This window comes from Rhinolophus sinicus, chromosome 14 (genome assembly GCF_057876585.1).
Source record: "Rhinolophus sinicus isolate RSI-liver-muscle chromosome 14, RSI-T2T, whole genome shotgun sequence".
NCBI lineage: Eukaryota > Metazoa > Chordata > Mammalia > Chiroptera > Rhinolophidae > Rhinolophus > Rhinolophus sinicus.
The window spans coordinates 112,267,866-112,289,724 of NC_142514.1; the positions used below are offsets into that span (position 1 = coordinate 112,267,866).

Consider the following 21,859-nt stretch of genomic DNA (forward strand, 5'->3'; position numbering starts at 1 on the left):
ATTAAGGAATAAAAGCCTAACAAAGTTAAAATTCTTATGTTCCCCTCTCTTAATCTTATTCCTCTCTTTTCCTAGAGGAAACCATGATCATAAATTTAGTATATATTCAGTCCATGCTTTTACACTTTTACTTATATTTATATGTATTAAATATTATGTAATTATTTTTATAGAAATGGTAGCATAGTATATAGCATTCTGAAATTTTCTTTTTAAAAATTTTGGTGGCAAACAATACTTCAGTGAACCTCCTACATACCTCTGTGTATGTGTGTTTCTTTTTATCTATCTATCTATCTATCTATCTATCTATCTATCTATCTATCTATCTATCTATCTATCTATCATCTATCTATCATCTATCATCTATCTATAAATAGAACTAACTGCTGGTTCATAGAGTATAGTCATATAGCATGACTATATATTGTTTGATTCTCTCCCAAAGTGGAGTTTTTGTTGTCTCATCTTCACCAACACTTCCTATTGTTAGACTTTAAAATTCTTATAAATCTGGGGTGAAAGGTTATCTTATTGTTTTACTATGCGTCTCTTGATTTCCAGAGAGCATTTCTCATGTGTTTGTTGGCCATTAAAGTTTCCTGTTTTTTGTAAATTGCCTATTCATTTCCTTTGCCCAGTTATCTATTTGGTTATGTCTCTTATAGGCTTGCAGGAATTCCTTGAACTCTGGATATTATTATTTTTTTCCATATGCAGTTAATATTTCCCTCCAGTCTATGGCTTATCTTTTAATTTTGTTTATGGAGTCTTGCTTTGACAGGCATTTTACATTTTTATATAGTCAAAATGAACAATCTTTTAATTTGTAACAAGGCTGACCTATAACCTAACACCAAATGAAGACAAAACCAAATGAACCCCAGTCATTCCATTGTCCCCAGGCTATTGGCGAATGAGTCATTCAGCACAAGTGTTCTTGTAATTGGGACACACTGTGATAATTAGTGGTGGTCAGTCCATATCGGGTGTCGGAACTGCTACCTTCTGGCAGGAGTTTTGGATGAGGAGTTAAGTCTACTGCTGGCTCTGTTCCCGATTGTGTGACTTTGGTAGAGGAGCTGAGATGTGTCCAGCTCCACCACTAATACCGTTTGAGCCTCAGTTTCCTGATACATTAAAAAAAGGTGATGCTGCTTCATAGGGATATAGGGTTCAAAGTGGATAGAGGTGAAAATTCTTTGCAAGAAGAGACATAAGAGCAAAATATTGTTATTAATGCTTCTGTTGGACTCAGTTTTCATATTTGAAGAATAAGAGAGAGAGAACTATGTACTGAAGGCCCTTTTCAGGTCTACAATAGTCTGTGATTCTGTGACTGGGGTAGAAACAGATTCTCCAAACCAGATGGAGTAGCTGGCAATTTTAGGACTCTCGGTAAGGTTACATTTAGAATGACAAGTATTATAAGGCAAATAAGATATTACAGTCTCCCTCCCTCCTTTCCTTCCTTCCTTCCTTCCTTCCTTCCTTCCTTCCTTCCTTCCTTCCTTCCTTATCACTTCTTTCATTCTTCCCTTCCATCCTTTTCTCCCGTCCTCTCTTTTTGCCCTTTCTTCTTTTTCTCTGTTCTTTTTTCCTTTCTTCCATTCCCCAAATTTGCTATACTCTGGAGCACTCATTCTCATTTCTACTGGCTAATTTCTATTCATTCCTCAGATATTCTTTGTTTTTTTGGGAAGCCTCCTCTTGAAGACTTTTCCTCATTCCTCAGATTTTCACTGTGATGCCCTTCCTGTGTACTCTCTTAAGGCGCTCTCAACCTCCATCATTGCACTTACCACACTTATTTTAGTTGTCTGCAATGCTTAATAGAATGTAAACTTTGAGGCATGGAAGGCTCATGTCTTGTTCACTGTATCACCAGAGCCCATTCTAGTGCCTGGAACATAGCAAGTACTCAAATCCTATTTAATGACTGAAAGAATAAATATTCAGGTACTATAGCATGGATACAGAGATAAATAAGGCAAAACCTTAGCTCTCGGGAAATTAAAATTCTTGTTCGGGGGACAGATATGCAACTAAGTAACTGCAATGCTGTGTTATAAGAACAAGCATCAGAAATCTGTTCAAAATGCAGAATATTTATAGAGAGGAAAGATTTTGAGTAAGACAAAGAAAGCTGTACAAGAGATAGGTGAACTAGATCTTGAAGGATGAGCAGGAATGTGTTAATCTGAAAAAAAGTAAAGGGCATGCCAGACAGAGCAGCAACGTATTTATTCAATAATTTACTCCATACAGGGGCCGGCCCGGTGGCTCAGGCGGTTAGAGCTCCATGCTCCTAACTCCGAAGGCTGCTGGTTCGATTCCCACATGGGCCAGTGGGCTCCCAACCACAAGGTTGCCAGTTCAATTCCTCGACTCCCACAAGGGATGGTGGGCAGCGCCCCCTGCAACTAAAATTGAACATGGCACCTTGAGCTGAGCTGCCGCTGAGCTCCCGGATGGCTCAGTTGGTTGGAGTATGTCCTCTCAACCACAAGGTTGCCGGTTCGACTCCATCCAAGGGATGGTGGGCTGTGCCCCCTGCAATGGCAAATGGACCTGGAGCTGAGCTGCGCCCTCCACAACTAAGACTGAAAGAACAACAACTTGAAGCTGAACAGAACCCTCCACAACTAAGATTGAAAAGAACAACAACTTGACTTGGAGAAAAGTCCTGGAAGTACACACTGTTCCCCAATAAAGTCCTGTTCCCCTTCCCCAATGAAATCTTTAAAAAAAAACAATAATTTACTCCATACATATTTCTTGAACCCCTACTATGTGCCAAGCACTGTTGCAAGTGCTCAGGGTATAGCAGCCACAAAGGGAAACAGCGTCCCTGGAGTCCCTCCCTCTGGGTCAGAGGTCCTCCCTCTGTCTGACCCAGGCTATCCTGTGTCTCTGCAGATCTTCTGAGAATGTGGGTATTTACTGCATATGAAGTCCTATGGGACAGTTGGCATGCCTTTCCTTGATCCAAGAGAACAAGGTCCTGGCTCTTTTTGTGCTGAGGAGGACGTGAGGGTTTGTGTTTCTCAGTGTTTTGATCAAAGGCACACAGCTGTTACACGAGAATGCCTTGGAAATGTAATCTGAGTTCCCCAAGGCACCAGCTGGGCCTCACCATCTGTTTCAGGCCACTGACTGAAGACAGGACTTTCTTTGGCTGAACACCTCTTGTATGGGTTAAATATTGACACAGGCATCTGCCAAGGGAAATAACAAGGTAAGGAAAAATATAAATGGGATAAATGCTGGAGGAAGTCTCATAAATTGACATACACCATTATGCAGAGCTTTTATGGAGATGAGCAGTAGAAAGAAATACAGGGTCACACAGGGGTGAAAGTTAAATTATTAAAGGGATTATTTCATGACAAAACTAGAATTTCCATTTCCAGCAAGTTTTGGACCCATTTATATAGACTGCTAGAAAGAAAATGATCTTTATTGTCTAATTGAGTTCTACAAATTTACCAGAGTAAGTCAACTTGGTATTTGAAACAAGCCCTCTTCTCCTGATTGGGTAGAGGGGGGCTGGCATAAGGTTTATGGGAGAGAGAGCGAGAGCGAGAGCGAGAGCGAGAGCGAGAGCGAGAGAGAGAGAGAGAGAGAGAGAGAGAGAGGAAGAAGAAAATATTTTACCATTTTAAAAGATTTATCTGCCTTTTTAAAATGTTTGTTGGTTTTAATTTTTAAGATATATATGCAATAGTGTGAAGTGACTAATAACTTTACAACACATTACAGTAGTCCTGCACTCACTCCAATTCTCCTCCTGGAGGCCACCATCTTCGCCTTTTTGCTGAATAATTTCATGTTTACTTGCATATTTTTAAATACTCTTTGAGTTTTCATTTTAAAGCATTATAGTGACTTCCCACTATGGTAGAAAGAACTTATTTCTCTCTACTATGCCTTCCTCTATGTCCCAATAGAATTATATTTTAATTTTATTTAGCCCAGTATTCATTGTTTACATTTGGCTTATGGAAATGCTATTGCTAGTTGAGCCATGTGATCAACTGTGACTACTTTTCATTGTCTACACAAAATTTAATTTTTTCCTAGGAGTAAGACTTATCATCTTGTTGCTTGTTTGCTTGCTTGCTTTTCTAATACTTATCACGTATTGAACCCCAACTGCTGCTGATTCTCTAAAACTCCTTTCAAGATGTTCAGGTGCATCAGGTTTCCTGTGGTTGCACTTCCCTGAAGGCATCTTTCATGGCTTTCTGATCTACTCCAATGTGGACTGAGTGCCTTTTATTCCAGGCCCACAGATGTGACTTTGAGATGATAATCCATTCACAAGTATCTTGGTATTCCCTTGGACTCTCCTGTTTCTTAGAACCCATGTCTTCTTTTATGGGTAACCCCCTCGTTTTGGTGGATTATATCATCTGGACCGAATTTATGGGAGGTGAATTGTTTGAAACAGCATGTCTGAAAATACCTTTATTTTACCCTTTCACTTGATTGATAGTTGACCAGGGATGGAACTCTCAGTTGCATATAGTTTTTCTTCAGAATTTTGAAGTAATTTCCCCATTGCCTTCTAGCTTCCAATGTTGCTGATCAGTTGGAAATCAATTTAATTTATTGTTCTTTGCATGTTTTCGTCTCCCTACATAATTTGTTTACTCCAAGATGCTTTCCTTCTGTTTATTTTGGACTCTAACTTACACGTTTAAGTAGGTAGGACAAAAAATTGCTAAGACTCTGAGTACATGAGTGAGCCTTGCTGATTGTGCACTTCTCTGTAAGATGAGCTGTGGGAGCCTTTTCACTGGGGGAATTCCAATGTCAGTATACTTTCCCTTGAGCTGCTCAGATTCCTCAAGAAGGCTCTTCCAATCTTCTGCCAGGAGCTTCAGGTGAAGGCTTAGCTTCCACTCCTCTGGCACCTGATTAGGGGAAGAGGGCTCATTTGGGAGATGGGTTCACCATCCAAATGTACATTCTTTAATTCTGCCTTCCAGTAGAGTATTTCTGCTTTTAACTCTGCCTGTGGTTTCCCAATCCAGAGACTCTCTTCAGGGAATAAAACTCCAATCTTCTATTTGGGTGGGGGTGGGCAGTTGTTGGCTATGACAAGTTGGAGGGATCTTGGGACCTAATAATTTCTTATAAAGCTCTCAACTCTCGTTATTGTAGCTACCCCATTTTCCATCCCCCATGCACCATTCTTACAGTATAAATCAGACTGGCTCTTGGCTTTCCCTACTATCAGTTTAGGGTTCCTCTTTCTTAGCTTCGCTAGATCAGTTACACCCGTCCTGTTGCTTCACAGCTTCTAAATCTATTTGCTGCTTTCTACTCTTCAATTCTCCTCATCCTTATGGCTTTATGCTTTTAAAAAATATCTCTCTACTGTTATTTTAGTAGGATTGGGAGAGGGAGCAAAATTAGATGCATATGTTTAATCTGCTATCTTAACCCAGAAGCCCAGCAAACTTTTAAATTGAGGGCAAAGAGATGTTATTTCTATTACTGAATCTTGAATGTCAGTTGAAGCCAGGAAATTAGCAGCCAAATAGCATAAGTGTTCAAAATTTAGACCCTGTAATTAAACCTGAGATTAAACCCTGTGTCTGCCATTTGCTGGGTTTTTGACCTCTGGACATTTAACTAACCTCTCCCAGTCTCAGTCCTTTTCATCTGTACAATAGAGATAATAATATAACTAATATATGAAATTAAAATGCATATACATATACTATGTGCTTTTTACAATGCCTAAATTCTAGAACATAGTAAGTATTCAATAAGTTAAGGTAACTTGGGTGCCCATGAAATGACAGAGAAACCACAGTTAACAACTTCATGACCTTCTGACTGTGTGTTACTGGGCACCCATTCCATACCAAGCACTGTGCTAGGAAAGAGATGTGTAACGGAGAACAGAACACATGTGAGGCTAGCCTTTGAGGAACTAGAGTCTGGTGGGGAGAAAATAAATAACCACAAGTAAATATATAATTAAAATTTGTGCAAAACATTGTAATGGGAAAGAACAGAATGCTATGAAAGAGCGTAAGAAGGGGGGATTACTTTGAATTAGTCTGTTGGTAAAAGCCCTTCGTGACTGAGAATATTGCTTATGCCAAATCCAGACTAATGTCAAAATGGATCAATTAAAATCACATGCCTTTTAACTATTCCAAATAAATTAATATTAACCTGTAACCTATAGGTCAAGGGATTAGAGATGTGATCTAGCTGTCAAGTCATTTAACTTCTGTTGGCCTTAACTTCCTCATCTATAAAATAGAGCTTGGACAAAATAATCACTCAATTTACAGCTTCTAAAATTCTGTGCAAATTTAGAGCTGTAAGAATATTATAAACAAGGTTAAATATAAAGAGAACAAACTTTCCCCATTATATAGTTTTATTACTGAGTTTCATTTCTTAGTAAAACATAAAAATTGTTTAGAAGTGATTAAAGCAAGAAACGAAAAATCTTTTCTCCCCCTCACACTCCGTCCACAGGTACTCCATGGGGATGTCCATTGCTAATTCAGGTCTTTTCCTGTAGCATGTCTCTGTTCATTTGTTCTGAGTATATGACATTATGCTCTCAGATATTAAAAACACAAATGTATAGAAGACTAGATGGTAAGTGGCAAAATGTTAATAGTGGTTAATGTTGCTATTTTTTACTTAATTTTTTTCCTCCTAACAACATTTCTCTCATTTTCCACAATTTGCATGTATTACTTTTATAATCAGAAAATTTAATTTTATTAAATAAAATAAGGCTAGTTATAATGAATAATTAAAAAAACACTTTATCTCTGTCCTGTTCTTAAAGAGACAAGAGCTATCCATTTGATTAAAATGCTTGTGTGGGGATAATACAAGCTAATAAAATTATTTTGCTGCAACCAAATTGCCTGTGATGATGTATTCTGTAAATAATTTAAAAAAATGATAGCCAGACCATATTTCAATCTCTGATAACTATGTAATATAGTCACAAAAGGAAGTACTGGCCTTTATCAGCAAGATTTTTTTTCTGTTTTGAGTTCAGGGGCAGACTTGCAGTGAAAAGAAAAATTTCTCTTAACATCTTTTAATAATTAGAGTTGAAGATTATCAGTCTTAAAAAAGGGGTGGTAGACTTAGTATTGCCTTATCTCCCTCCTTGTCTAATAGTTTTCTTTTTAAATCTTAGTTCTATTATTTTCTAGGAATTATAAGACATAGATACATATGTATATACATATTTATATATACATATACAAGTTCTGACAGTTAAGTTCACGAACTCATCCTAGAAAAAGTGCTACATACCTCATTGCTGAATATCACTATGGTCACCTTTGAAATACTCCCCTTGGGAAACTATGCATCAATGCCAGTGCCGAGCCCACCCTTCCAAGCAAGTTTGGAACTCTTTTTCTAGAATGGCCATCAGAGCTGTTGTCACATTACCCTTGATGTCCTGAATGTCATCAAAATGTCTTCCTTTCAATATTTCCTTTATCTTCGGGTAAAGAAAGAAGTCATTAAGGGGCCAGATCAGGTGCGTAGGGAGGGTGTTCCAATACAGTTATTTTTTTACTGGCTAAAAACTCCCTCACAGACAGTGCCGTGTGAGCTGGTGCATTGTCGTGATGTAAGAGTCATGAATTGTTGGTGCAAAGTTCAGGTCGTCTAACTTTTCATGCAGCCTTTTAAGCACTTCCAAATAGTAAACTTGGTTAACTTTTTGTTCAGTTGGTACAAATTCATTATGAATAATCCCTCTGATATCAAAAAAGCTAGCAACATCGGTGTAAGAAGTTTGTGAACTTAATTGTCAGATCTTCATATATCCATCCTACTGCACTTATTATATATATGTATATATGTATATATATATATATATATATTATTGTTTTAATACACATACATATATCTCTATTCTCATTGAATGATTCATTTTGGATTCTACCATAATCAAATTATATCAAGAGTCTTCAATTCTTTGAGAAGTTCAGGTAGAGTTTCATTATGTAATATTGTTGATGAAACTTTAAGGGATAAGGAAATTTCATGAATGATGTAGATTGGATCAATGCTTGGGAGCTATGGACTTACCACCAAGGTTTGTGAATTCTTATTTATACCAAGCACAGCCTCTAAACTGAATGTATAACATTTATTACTATTTTTCAAATATTTGTTTATGCTATAGAATTTAATATAATATGAATTCATTTAAAGCTATTAAAACATGTTTTCAGTGTGCTTTTTGTCAATACGTGTTTTTTTAAAGTTTGGATATCACTTATATAGTACAATGAGCACTTGATTTGGAATATATATCTTTGAATGACCATAAATGTTTCTTTCATACATAAAAGGTAAGACTGGATCCTGGGTTAACTATGTAACTAGTTGTGTGGCTTATTTAATTTTACTCATTTGAAAAATGGAGATAATAATTCAAAATGTATTTATTAATCCAGGAATTTTTGAGTCTCAAGTGTTTGAAGAAGCCACATACTTTGAAAACATCAGATGTCATTATGATAACAGTTATTATCACAATTACCCATATAATGATATGAAGCAATAGAAAAAAAAGATTCACCTACCCTTCTACCTCAGCATCAGAGAATTAGGTTCAAGTTTCTTGATTTTTTTAAGTTCATACAAGTTTTTGTTGCTTACTTCAGTAACAATATATTAAAAAAATAGAAGCAAAATTTCTGGGTCGGCGCGACAGAATAAGTACAGGCAGAAATCTCTATCTTCTGTTCTAAATACATAGGAACGAGAGATAATATATTAAATAATATATATAATCACATCCAAAAACAGCTGAAAAAACCACTAGGGACAGATGCAGACAGGGAAAGTACAGAGGTAAGCAGGTCCTGAAGGCACGTAGTTCTCAGGAAGCTGTGACTGGAGACATAACAAGGACCTCAGTGCCTTCGTGAAATTAGAGGCTAAACATGCTCCAGTCATGATGAGGATGGAGACCAAGTTTTCTTCTTCAATATGGGGAACAAGAGCTAATTTCTTTGTTCTTAAATATCCTATGTGTCCTGTTTAAAGACAGGGAAATAAATTCACCTACCCATCTGAAACCCACTTCTTTCCAAGCCTGGCAATGGAAACAGATTTCTGTGTAAGACAACTGGTGAAACAAGGGTGAGGTAACTAACTCTTTCTTACACGTACACCAAATATAGGAGAAACCCTGCACTGAAAATGATCTTTCAAACAAAAAGTATACAAGGACATTCAGTGTCAGGAAAACAATCTATAGAATCCATAAATAAGAAAATTTGTAAGTATGGAACGAGAGCCAATAGAAGAATCTGGGAGGACCTTGAAGTTTAAAACTGTCCAAAAAAACAAAACAAAACAAAACCAAAAAAAGAGCCCAATTCCCAAAAGGCAAAATTATCATTCATAAAACAAGTTTAGGAGTTTATGAAAGCGGAAGAGTCAGACATAGAAAGAAACCTATTGGAAATCTTAGAAATAAAATATAGTCACAAAATGTAAAAATATAATGAATAAGCTAAATAGTAATTTTGAAAAAGAGAGAGTTAATGAATTGGAAGATAGAACGGAAGAAATCTCCCAGGTTGCAAACTCAAAGAAATGTGAAAAATGAAAGAGAATTTGAGAAATATGAAAGATAGAATGGGATGCAGAACATCAAACACAAGTTAAAATCTTAGCAATCACTAGAGAAAAAGCACAGATTATCTACAATGATACATCAACCAGATCAATAGTAGACTCCTTGGCCATAGCAATAAAAGCCAGACAATAATGTAGTTATTGCTTCGAAGTACTGAGGGAAAATAAATGTAAACATAAAATTTGGCACTCAGTGATAGGAAGCCTAGAATGTACTATTTTATTCTTAAATCAAGAACTCATGAGTAGTTCAAGTTACTACAGGTCTTGTAAACATCACTGACTTTTCTCACATAAATTGATGAAAGTTAAGAGATTTTTATTTTTAAAACATTCTGATGCCCATGAGTTGAAGATTTATCAATCAATCAATCAATCAATCAATCATTTTACATTCAGGTATATTTTTATTCAACAAACTTTTATGAAGTGCCCACTACATACTCTGCACTACACAAGTAGGCACTGGGTCTGCAGGAGTAAGAGATAAGTCCTGTTGTTAAGGAGGGGAGATGGACAATAGGTCAATGTGATAGAATGAAATCAGTAGTATAAAGGGCTACATACATCACAGAGGTCCATCCATCCTACCTTTACAGATCAGGGAATGTAATGTTTGAATCAAGTCTTGTTGTTAATCATCAAACAAAGGTGGGAGGTGTTGAGGGAAGAAAGGAAGACATTCTCTCTCAGACGTTCTCTGAGAGAGAACGTCTTATAAGTGAAAGAAATGGCATATGCACACATGGAGAAAACGTCTGAGGAAGTGCAAGTTTGGGATTACTGGAGAGGAGCGCAGTGAGTTTTAGAAGTGAGATCATGATAGGGCTTTGCCTCTGCAGCCGAAGATTTTGAACTTAATTTGGGAGCTATAGGAAACCACTGAAATAGGAAATAAAATGCCAAAGTGCAGAGAAGCCAATTTCTACTCTGGGCCCACTGGAAAGATAAGTGGTAGAAAGCATGATATAATGTACTACCTATGCAAGGACACTGGTGAGGGTAGGGCCTCAGCTTGAGCCTAAGCCACGTCTAGTGCTGCGTTTCGAGATGTGTCAGCACATGTCTTGTGCACTGATGGAACAGGCCAGAGAGAAGTTGATTGGTCTGGGAACTTAGGCACCTCCTAAGAGGTAATTCATCCTAAGAGAAGGAAAAGTTTGGTGTAGTATCAAATCTTAGCGGTGGAGGGAAGAAGTGAGTTTGATATAACACGATGCCTGTTACTTCTGTGTGTTCCCTGGCTGGACTTGCCCATGAACTCATGTCTGGGAAGACGCTGGAGTGGTAGCAAGGAATTACTTCTTTGGTACTCCTCAACAGCGTGTAACACACAGAAAGAGGCATACTTCCTCACCCCCACTCCTCATTTCGCTCCAGAAGTAAGTGTAACTTTGGTACTTCCAGTGGTCAAAAGCTGTGGTACCCAGCAGGGGAGGCTGCAGAGGAAGGGTGTCTGGTAGGCACCAGACAAGGCGAGTTGTGGTGACGACTGGGAGATTCAATCAATTGTCCATAGAGAAAGTGGCAGTGATGCCTTGTGCCTGGTACTCAGTGGGAGTGGTTGGCATGTAAGTGCCTGGTGAGGGCTGTCACATCTAGCAAAAGAGGGATAAAATAGACGAGGAAGAAAATGTCAGCTTGTTGGATTTGTGTTAGCACAAAAGGTATACCCCGTAAAGACATAGATGTAATTAGCTTGAGGTCTGGGGACCCCCTTTGCTCTTCTACACTGGCAGTTAAGGGCAAGAACCCGCAGAATGCAAGCTAAAGAGAATAGGCCTGAACCACCCCTCCCAGATAAGCTTCCCAAATTCATGGAATACTAGCCCCTGGCAACTCCACATTCACTTACTGTAAAAGTGTAAAAGGTTAGGTTACTCCCCAGGCTGTAGAAGGAGTGTCCAGTTGCTCTCAGAGGTAGCACATCCCTCATCCAAAAGGAAACCTAGCCTGTAGCTTTCATCCAGCTAAGCTTCTTCCACATTGCAGCATCTAAGCACTTCCGTTTTCATTACCTTCACAGAGAGCGGAGATAGATTTTCATGATTCTTTATGACTGTTCTCTCTACTTTAATAGCCAAAGGCTACAGCCAAATGAACTTGTTCACAGAGAACAGCAAGCAATTTTATCTGATTCTTATTATTCTTGCTGAAACTGCAGTTGTGTTATTCTGACTGACAGATTCTCAAAGGAAACTCAGTCAAAATATCCTTGATCAAATTCACTAAGGAACAGAATGTTTCAAGTGGGCGTGTCTGGCCAGAATCACTCTTAACAGCTCAGTAACAGCACGTTAAGATTGCTGCATTCTTATTTCCCATCAGAGAAATAAAGCCAGTCTGAAATCTGGGAGTGTTTTGAGGGCAGATGGTATTAGCCTAGTAGTAAACACATTTTTGGCTGCTTTCCCTCCATCCCCCTCTCACAGTAGCTATGTTCAATGTGCTGACAGAAAGCTGTTTATTTGCAGAATCTTATTATAGAGCAGAAATACACTTTTTCCAGAGAAGAGGAATTTAATTGGTTTCAAGTCAGATGAAGTTAACAGGTGTCACCTCACAAATCCAGGACTAAAATGGCCTATTATAAACAGGACTAATACAAAATTTTCTGGCTCTAGCTCCACCGATTAGGCAAGACTGCGAACCCCTGTAATTCTCCTCCCAATTATTTCCAGAGACTTCAGGGGGTGGTTGACATGTGCTCATGCACAAGTATGGTTGGCTACCATGGAGTGCCTGCCACTTTCTTGCTCTTTAGCTCAAGTTCCTCTCTTCTGCTATTTGCTACTAATGCCTGCACAGTTTAGTATAAACTGCAAATACGTCTTGATCAGCACTGCTGCTTCAGCTGGGCTCTGTGATACTTCAGTGGAAGAACATTACATTGCTGGCTCCGTGGATGTGCTGTTGTCTGTGAAATGGCAAGGGTAGAGGGAGAATCTCTCTCTCTCTCTCTCTCTCTCTCTCTCTCTCTCTCTCTCTCTCTCTCTCTCTCTCTCGGTCAGTGTTACACCCTTAGGTTGTTAAAAGAGTTATGGAGGTTTTTTTTTTTTTTTTTTTTTTTTTTTTACCATAGCTCTCTCTACTCCTAGGGCCCAGAATCCAAGCTGTAGAGAAATAAGAGGGCAGTTTGTGGGTACGATGGCCACGAGAATGTGCCTCTCAGACCTGACTGCCCCATAATTGAGGTGGACCCCAGCTGCTGTGCTCTGAGATCATTATCATGTTTGCACAGAGGCCACATTTCCCATAGTTTGTTCCCAGTCAATGATTGAGTGTGGGAGGAACAGGAAGGTCGACTCATTCCTGGGAGACATGGACTCTGACAGATGACTTTGACTTGAGGTTTCCTAACAGACTTGTCAAACTTTCCTGAGAGCTGAGTTGCAGCCTAGGGTGCTTCTACCCACTCGTCCTTTCCCCGTCTTTTTCTTGCTGTTTGATGATTCTATGTTTCCTCCCTCCTTCCATATTTTTTTCTCACAGGCATTCCCCCTAATACATTTTCCTTTTGCACATTTAGTCCCATCTTGCTTTTCACAGGACCTGGACTGTTTTACAGTGAATTTGTGTCACTGCAATAAAATGACCATCTATTCTCTCTGTTGCTAAACTACAATATTTTCTTGATCACTTCCTTTCAGAGTTTTATCTCCCAGGTGGCTTTTAGGCCCTTTTATTAGTAGACTTGATATTGACCTCAACTTCCCTCACTCATCTTTGCCAAGCATGCTTAGATATGTCTGGATCTCAGCAGGAGATGTGATGGAGGCTCAAGCTGAGCCCCTTGCTATACATCTATTATGACTCTTCTCTGGCTCAATGTGCAGCTAGAGAAACAAAAGAAATACAACAGACCATTTCTGCCTTTGAAATTAAAATGCAGGTAGTGAGACAAAATCACGTATGTGCCACAAGTGATTAAGAATATAGATAATAATCATTAATTTTTCAAGGACATGGAGAAACTTCAAGAAACAGGACTTTCTCTTTCTCTGAGCTTGTACTCATGTATTTAGGATAATGAAAGAGAATAGCATTTGAAAACTGTTTCTTGCTTTCTGAGCAGCTGGATGTGGGGCTGTGAAGGTGAGAAAGGTACCATGATCATCATACTCATTACTGTGATGTGCTAAGAGCTTATCACTGGCTCACGAAGGCCTTGCTGAAAGCTCCCACTGTGGAACAGACTTGTGGGATTCATGGACTGACATGAGAGCTTCACTTTTCGCTTCTCAAAGTAAAAAGGTGGATGGAAATGGGGAGTAAATTTAAAAAAGCTAGTTTAGCTCTCAATGAGGCACAAAACCTCAGCATTTATTCTCAAAAGGTATATAATGTTGTACAGCTAAGAATATATATGGTGGTGATGGGAGTGGGGGGAGATAAATACTAATTAAATCTTCAATGCCAGTGTCAATGTGAATGTCGTTTTCTTGACATTTTTGGCTCTTGGCTAAATTCTAGATTAATAGGCATAGAAATAATGTCAAAGATTATTTAGTATGTCTTCCTGCTGATGGGCAAGGCAGCACCTTGAAAGAAAGTTGATATGTAATGAATGCTGTTAAGACATGGGAATTGCTCACAGAAGGGAAAGTATCAGTACAATGAAATAAGGTTGACTGAAAGGGATGAATTTGCTTTGGCACAATAAGGTTTGAAATCTTATTCTCAGTTTCTTAAATGAGAGACAATAACGTTGTTTTTTTTCCCCTCTTTTTAATGGACTGGCAGATCTTCAGGGTTAAACTCTCCCTTCAGCCTTTGAACAGTTATCAGGTGACTTTGGGTGGATTGCATATTTTTCTGGAGAGGTTAGGTCAAACTAATGACAAGCTAAATTCCCAGTGTAATCTCACTCTCTCATGACATCCCATGATAAACCACGAATATGCAGAAGCTTCTGAAGTCTCTATCTGGGAATTTGTCAATGTACTGGACACAATAGTCCCTGGTATAATGTTGGAGAAACTTAAATGGAACAACCAAATAGACAAATGGAACTGACTCATGAATAAGCAGTAGGATTTTTCCTCCAGGTTACATTGAAATTGACCAATTCAACTAAATTGACAAATTGGTAAACTATTTTGTGATATGTTAATATTTCCCCATTGTAGTTAATGTGTTAACTATTGTAGAGCTAATGCTTATTTTCACAAGTACAAAATAAACACTTGTCCCATAAACCCAATACCAACCATGGTATATAGTATGAATAATTTGATTATATGTGATTTAAAAAAAACAAAAACACTTTTTCAAGTATCAGATGCCTTTACCAAAAAATATTTTTGGAATTTGAAATTGTTATCTATGCAGCCTCAAACATGAATAAAAAGTAATATAAAGGGTTTTTTCCCTTTTAGGTGGTGGGATTAGAGGTAACTTAAATTTTGTTTATACTTTTACGTTTTCAAATTTTTTACAATAAATATATCTTTTTAATTGGACAAAAAGTAATTTCGAGTGGTTAAACAGGGGACAGGTGTGGTTTGGTTACTAGGAAAACATTCCTAGCATTTGAAATAATCTGGCCAGGGCTTGGAGGCAAAAGACAGAAATCTGACTACATTCAAGGAGTTTGCCAGATGGCAACAAATAACTGCAAGTGTTTGATTGGGCTATAATTATTAGATACTATTTGTCACTTCAGCAAGTTATCTTTTTACAAGGCATGTGACGACAGGATGTTGTTTTAAGATTACCCATCATTGGGCTTATGTTGAAATGAAGAAATAGGATGGAAAGTCTTTCTTTCAGTATTGTCTCTGGAGTATCAGGAAGGGTGGGGAAAGGTTTGACAGTGAACACAACTATATAGAGAATTTTGTTTGTTTATGCTTCCTGTGAATGCATTATTTTGATTGACCCTAACTGAGAATTCAGAGGGGAGATTTGCTGTATTATCTGCAAAGAAAGGATTTGCTGAGTAAACACAATTTGGGGAATCATGTTTGAAGTGCTTAATTGATGTGTTTTCAAGTCTAGTTAAACACTTCACAGGTTCCTTTTACCGGCAGACGTCTGAATTTTTTATTACAAACTCATCTTAAGAGTCTAGTTTTAGTTAGTGTTTACATTTGAAAGTTATTCAATTAGATTTCTTTCAGATATACAGCCTATAACTCATGTTTTTCACTAGCTTTGACAGTTCTCCTTTTACCTCCAATCTATCCAAATGACTTTGAGTTTTGCTGTATGAGCTTACTGCTGTATTAGTTTACTGACAGAGATATATAAACCATGGCTTCCACAGCTGTCTTAGATGAAACGGTATATTAATGTGTAATCTTGCAACATACAGCTTAGCTGGAAAGGTATGCAGAGCAGGTGACTGAGGAGATAACTTTCACTGCTTGGACTAAAGACAGTTTGGAAGGAGCTGAAGAAGCCTGTTGAATTCTGGTGCGTGTGTGCAGTTTGGGATGTGCGTGTACGAGGTGCAGAACTCTTCACATTTCAAAGAGCTAAAGGGTAGTAAAATGAAGTCGTATTTTACACCCTCACATGCTGAGTAAGGAGAGCAGCCAAATGCCACATTGATTTTTTAATATTAGGCTACCACTCTTGGTTTATGATCTTTTAAACACGTTAGAGGTATTCATGAAGATGTAAAAGATTAAAACTTGTATCGATTGTAACAAAAATCAATTGGAAAGAAAAGATTTTTAAGTACCTGCGGTGTTAACACAAATTTGCAGCCAAAGGAACAGTCTTAATCGATATATTTCCATGTCCCCCTAAACACAAATAGCCTCAAACCTTTGGAGGTTGTTCCTTTGAGATGTTTCATCAGTGACATCACAGTGATTGCCACCTCCCTGGGACTACTTTAGGCCCTGCCAGAGCCCAGGAGTTCACACAGCCCAGAAGACCAGCCAGAGGTGGAGCCAGAATTGGAGCCCACGTTGGAGAAACCTACCACAGCCAGGTGTGTTCTTGACCCTCTTCATGGAACAGCAGGACTTTCACGCTTAGCATAGAGTGTGTGTGTGTGTGTGTGTGTGTGTGTGTGTGTGCGTGCACAAGTTACAAATGAGAAAGGCAGGGGAATATTTACATTTCGTAATGAAATAGGCTATGCTTATTGTACACAGTGTTTCTTCAGATATAAAGTGAATAATATTGATTCTTGTCCTTTTTTCACCTCATGGTATGTGTGCATTTTCTCCCTTTCTCTTAAAAAACATTTTTTTTTAATCATGGAGGGAAACCTGTCTTCCATCTTCTGAAAAATCTCTGTTCAACGAAAGTCTGAATTTGTTCAGAGCTTTTTGGTTTTTATTTCATCCATATGGTAATCGCTTTGGATCATATGGTGTGATTTTGACTCCAGGAAAGATTTTAAATGAAGCCAAAATTGTTTTTGTGGATTAACAGCAGAAAAATGAAGGTTGCTGATCTGAATTTCTGCCTACCTTTGGTATAAATGTGTGTGAAAGTCAAGTCAAGCCCACCCCTTACAGTTAAAGTATGTGTTGATTGAATTGGATTCATTAGAAATTCTCACCTTAACTCTTTGTATTTTATTCATTAAAAAATATATAAAACAATCAATATATAAGTTCACCATCAAAGTGCAAGAAATAGTAACAGGTAAACCACAGGAAATAAGAAGTGTGATGGGTAGTCTTTCGATTCAGAGACTACTGGAAAGAACATGAAGAATGCATGAAACATATAGTTTGACAATAATTATAAGGCAACACCTATATAACTATCACCCAGGTCAAGAAACAGATCATTGCCAGCCCCCAGAAGTTCATTCCTGGTCACCTCTCCCTTTTGTCCCACCAGAGGTAATCACCATCTTGATTGTTGAGTAATCTTGCCCATGTTTCTCTTTATATATAATTTTACCATCTATGTCTGCATTCCCAAACAATATGATTAAGTTCTGTTTTTGGCTTTGTATAAATGCAATCATATTCTATGTTTCTTTTGTAAATTCTTTTGCCTAACATTTATATTTATGAGCTTCACCCATCTTGAGTATTGTTGTAGTTTGTATATTTTCTTAGCTCTATAGCATTCAAGTGTATGAACATACCACAATTTATCATCTATTCTACTACTGATAAACATTTGAGTTGTTTCCAGCTTTAAGGTATTGAGACAATGTTGCTGTGACCATTCTTGTATGAGCATCCTCATACATATGTGCTTGAGTTTCTAAAGACGACGTAAAATTGTTGGATAGTAGAGAATGAGCATTATCAACTTTAATAAAACATGTCAAATTGTTTTCTCAGAGTGGTTGAAGATTTACACTAACTTTGTTTAGCCAGAGCAATTAATTGCAGTAATAATTCAGTCTTGTAATCACTCCTAGGGAGTAATCACGATTCTGTTATAGAAACTAGTTCCAGCCTGCCAGTTCTAGCTCTGCCTCTAACTCGCTGTGTGTCATTATACAAACAATTTAACCTCTTTGTAAAAGCCAGTTTCTTAGCTGTAATCTTGGGAGAGATAAAAATCACAATAATACTTGCCTGATGTGTGAAGGTCACAGAGTTGTTGTGAAGGTCACATGACCAGAGCTGTGGACAGCTTTCAATAACATCTTCCCCAGCATGTTTCTGTTGGGCCACTCTCATGATTCCCTTTATTTAGGAGCTTAATATAACGAACACAGATTTGGTGGGACCATTATTTTGTCCTCCCTGAACTGAGTTGTTTCGATCATTATAAAGAGTGTCATGTTTTTTGCATATCTCAGTATTTCTTCAGAACTTATCCAAATGAGTGGGCATTTGCACGAGGATTTGAATTTCTTAATAAATTCATAAGGAAGACTCTGCTTTTGATTCTCAGTCTTTGGCCTCCAGACTCCCTACCTAGATTCATCACCTTCCTGTTCCCCCTGCTCTTGTGTACATTCTTACACATTCTCTCTAGTCATTTAGCCATTTATTTCCTTCTGTTTACTCTCTTCTTCAAGTGGTTGTAAAGATTTTGGTTGGCGATTTACCTCATACTTCATGTAGATGGCCAAAAGATGGACAAGAATGAAAAGGAAAATAAAATATAAGTCAATCATCATTGGCCATATTTTCAACCAGGATTGAACAACCTACTGGTTGACACCATCTGATCTGAATTTGTGTGTTACACTAACAATGAAATAGTATGAAAAATGACTATTCATATAGTTTATACAATTAGCAGTTGGGTCCACTATTAATACAACAAGTACAGTTACAATTAATAATTCAGTCAGGTTAGATGGTTGTCAGGCTAAAGGCTTGCCAACAACCCTTCCTGTCCTCTGAACTTCCACCCTTAGCAAATGAACAAAACACCCTTTCCTCTTGAACGTTTTTACTCTACAAGAGACTTTTAAGTATCTAAAATATTATCTTTAATCTTTAATTTCATTTAATTCACATACACAAAGTGTCCATTATGCCACATCATGGAAGGTAATAATTTGATTGGCTGCATTGCCTATGTTCTCCAAGTGTGATTTCCTAAGTGTACTGTCTGTACAAACTAGAAAGATATCATCCCTGCTCTTTGAAGTGTTTACAATCTGAGCACATCCTAGAGCTGACTAAAAATAACTGGCACAAGCCCTTGTTGAAACAGAAGTACCCATGAGGTTAACACTTGCTCTTTGGCCTGAGTGTCTGTTATGTGAGGTACTTTCGGTTGACCTCCAGTAGGCTCTGTGCCCAATGCAGTGCTTATAAAAGGCCAGGCAGATGTTCAAACTACTCCATGTTTTCACCGGGGCTAGAAGAAGACCTATTTTTCAGGCCTGAGACCTGAAAATTTATGGTATCCTATTTCTATATGTAACTCAAAGCAAGAATAGTACTAAACCATAACATTTGTTTTCTGTTTTGATGACCTTGCTTGCTGTGACTCTAAGTTAGCAAAACAAGTACACACCTATTCACATACACAAACACAGAAGTTGGAGAGAGAAAAATGTAATATTTTGTATTTTATCAAAAGCATCAATATAATCATTACAGGAAAAAAAATCAGGACTATGTTGGTCTTTTTGACATCAGGCAGAGAAGAGAGTCTCTCTGTGTTAGTCAGGATTCTTCAGAGAAACAGAACCAATAGGGTGTGTGTGTGTGTGTGTGTGTGTGTGTGTGTGTGTGTGTGTGTGTGTGTTTGTGATGTAATTGGCTTGTGCAGTTGCGGAGGCTGGCAAATCTAAAATCTGCAGGTAGGCTGCAGACTGGAGACCGAGGGAGGAGTTGCAACTCTAGTCTAGAGGTATTCTGGAGGCTAGAAATCTGTGGTCAGGGTGTTGGCAGGTTGATTTTTTCTGAGGCCTCTCTGCTTGGCTTCCAGATATCTATCTTCTCCCTGTCTTCAATTGTTTTCCTCTGTACGTATCTGTGTTCTAATCTCCTCTTCTTATAAGGACACCAGTCATATTGAATTAGGGCCCATCTTAATGACCTCATTTTAACTTAATTACATCCTGAAAAACCCTATCTCCAAATACAGTCATATTCTGAGATACTGGGGGTTAGGATTTCAACATATGAATTTTGGGGGCGACACAATTCAGCTCCTAACACTAGCCTCTTCCACAATGCTTCTATTTCCTTTGAGGAAGGAATGCTCATTAATCTCCTCGTTTTGTCTTTGTTACATTCTGTTAGGAGGTGAGGACAAGCAGGGGGCTCTGCTGTGCCCTGAGAAGCCTGCCTCCGGTTCTCACTGAGCCGCTGTGAGAATGGAACACTCCACCCGGGAGCTGTGTCTCAACTTCACCATTGTCCTGATTACGGTTATCCTCATGTGGCTCCTTGTGAGGTCCTATCAGTACTGAGACGGCATGTCACGCTCCTGGGATTGACTGCAACACTCCAGAGCTGCCTGCTGTATGCCCTGAGATCCCACTGCTGTCATGGGATGCCTTTCTCGGTACCTCAAGGCACTTCTGACCTGCACTCACAGTATCTGAGGTGCTTCCAGTGTTAGGATAAATTGTATGTTCTCTAAAGATGCTGCTCTCAAGGGCTGCCAAGTGTTTGCCAGTGAGTGATAGATTTATTCCCCAACTCTTAACGGCAAATGTGTTAGACAAGCCACAAGGTCAAAATGAAACTGGATTCATGACGATGTAGAGCTATAACAAGCCCCTGATCCGTCTCACCACACATCCCTTCAAACCACACTGCAACCAAACTCTAAATCATCCTGCCAGAGGAAAGAAATGTTAGAGGAAGTCTTTGTCAGCCCCTGTAGCTATCATGTGAATAAAGTTAAGTCAACCACAAAAATGACTTTTAGAACTTATTTTAGCTTCTATTTGTGATACTGCATTTGACCCTTGGCTGGGATTGAAGTGACAAATGTTACAGTATTTCTAGCATTTGAGCTAAGCCAAGTTGCACCAACTGCTGAGGATTTGAAACCAAGTCAATTAAGAGTGTCACGTTTCAAATACTTCCATTGGTTCAGTGCTTCTCAAACTTTTCCTCTAAACTAGTCCCAAGGGCAGACGGAGAATAAATCCGTGCCAGTAGGAGGTCTGGGATGCAGCCTGGAGAGTCCACTACAAGCACAACATTTCTTTGAAGTCTTGTGTTTTCTCTTCAAAATTCACAAATATATATTCTCTCCTGTAATATCTCCACATTTGTTTTAATATAAATATTGAAAATTGTTTACCACTGAGTAAAAGTAGAACATGAGTCATGTCCCCTATTTGGTTATTCCAACTTGGTTATTGTCATTATGCAAACAGAAGTAGTCAGAAATAGACTACAGTTATAACAAAAAAGAAAATAGAAAACATAAATTTACATATATGTTTATAGAAGAGACATATGAAATAGACATTTCTTACATACATTGCTAGGACACCCTATATAGACAGATCAAATTTGTTCTTTGTGCCAATTCTGAGGTAACTGTGGGAAAGGGAATGTTGCCAAACCTCACCTTTCACAGCACCCCAAATGAAGCTATTCCTTGCTGAGAATTGGGACTATGACTGTGGCATAGCTTACCAAGCAATGTGGTTCTCAACCGTGGCTGCACAGTTTACGCAGTTGGGGGTGATTTTTCAAAATATCTGTGCTGGGTCCTACTCAGACCAATTAAATAAGAATCTCAGGGGATAAAGCCCAAGCATCTGTATTTTTCAAAAGTCCTTTAGATGATTATATTGTGCAGCCAGACTTGAGGATCCCTGATGTCTACCAGTACA

General features: G+C 38.3%; 1 protein-coding gene across 3 annotated transcripts; it reads left to right on the top strand.

Annotated features, from left to right (window-relative positions):
* The first annotated feature begins 3,223 nt into the window (after nucleotides 1-3,223).
* Nucleotides 3,224-20,930, top strand: SLN (sarcolipin). Of its 3 annotated transcripts, none has more exons than XR_016018707.1 (3): nucleotides 3,224-3,238; nucleotides 16,430-16,606; nucleotides 20,304-20,930. XR_016018707.1 is itself a non-coding variant. In XM_019718716.3 (2 exons), the coding sequence occupies exon 2, from the start codon at nucleotides 20,378-20,380 to the stop codon at nucleotides 20,471-20,473; it is 96 nt and encodes a 31-aa protein (XP_019574275.1). In that variant the 5' UTR covers nucleotides 16,498-16,606; nucleotides 20,304-20,377; the 3' UTR covers nucleotides 20,474-20,615. The 3 variants fall into 3 exon arrangements, 1 of the variants encoding a protein (XP_019574275.1); XR_016018708.1 differs by having other exon boundaries at nucleotides 16,512-16,606; XM_019718716.3 differs by lacking the exon at nucleotides 3,224-3,238 and having other exon boundaries at nucleotides 16,498-16,606; nucleotides 20,304-20,615.
* The last annotated feature ends 929 nt before the right edge of the window (nucleotides 20,931-21,859 follow it).

What these genes read in the sequence shown, in the direction of transcription:
- SLN (XM_019718716.3), top strand. Translation starts at nt 20,378, where the DNA reads ATGGAACACTCCACCCGGGAGCTGTGTCTCAACTTCACCATTGTCCTG.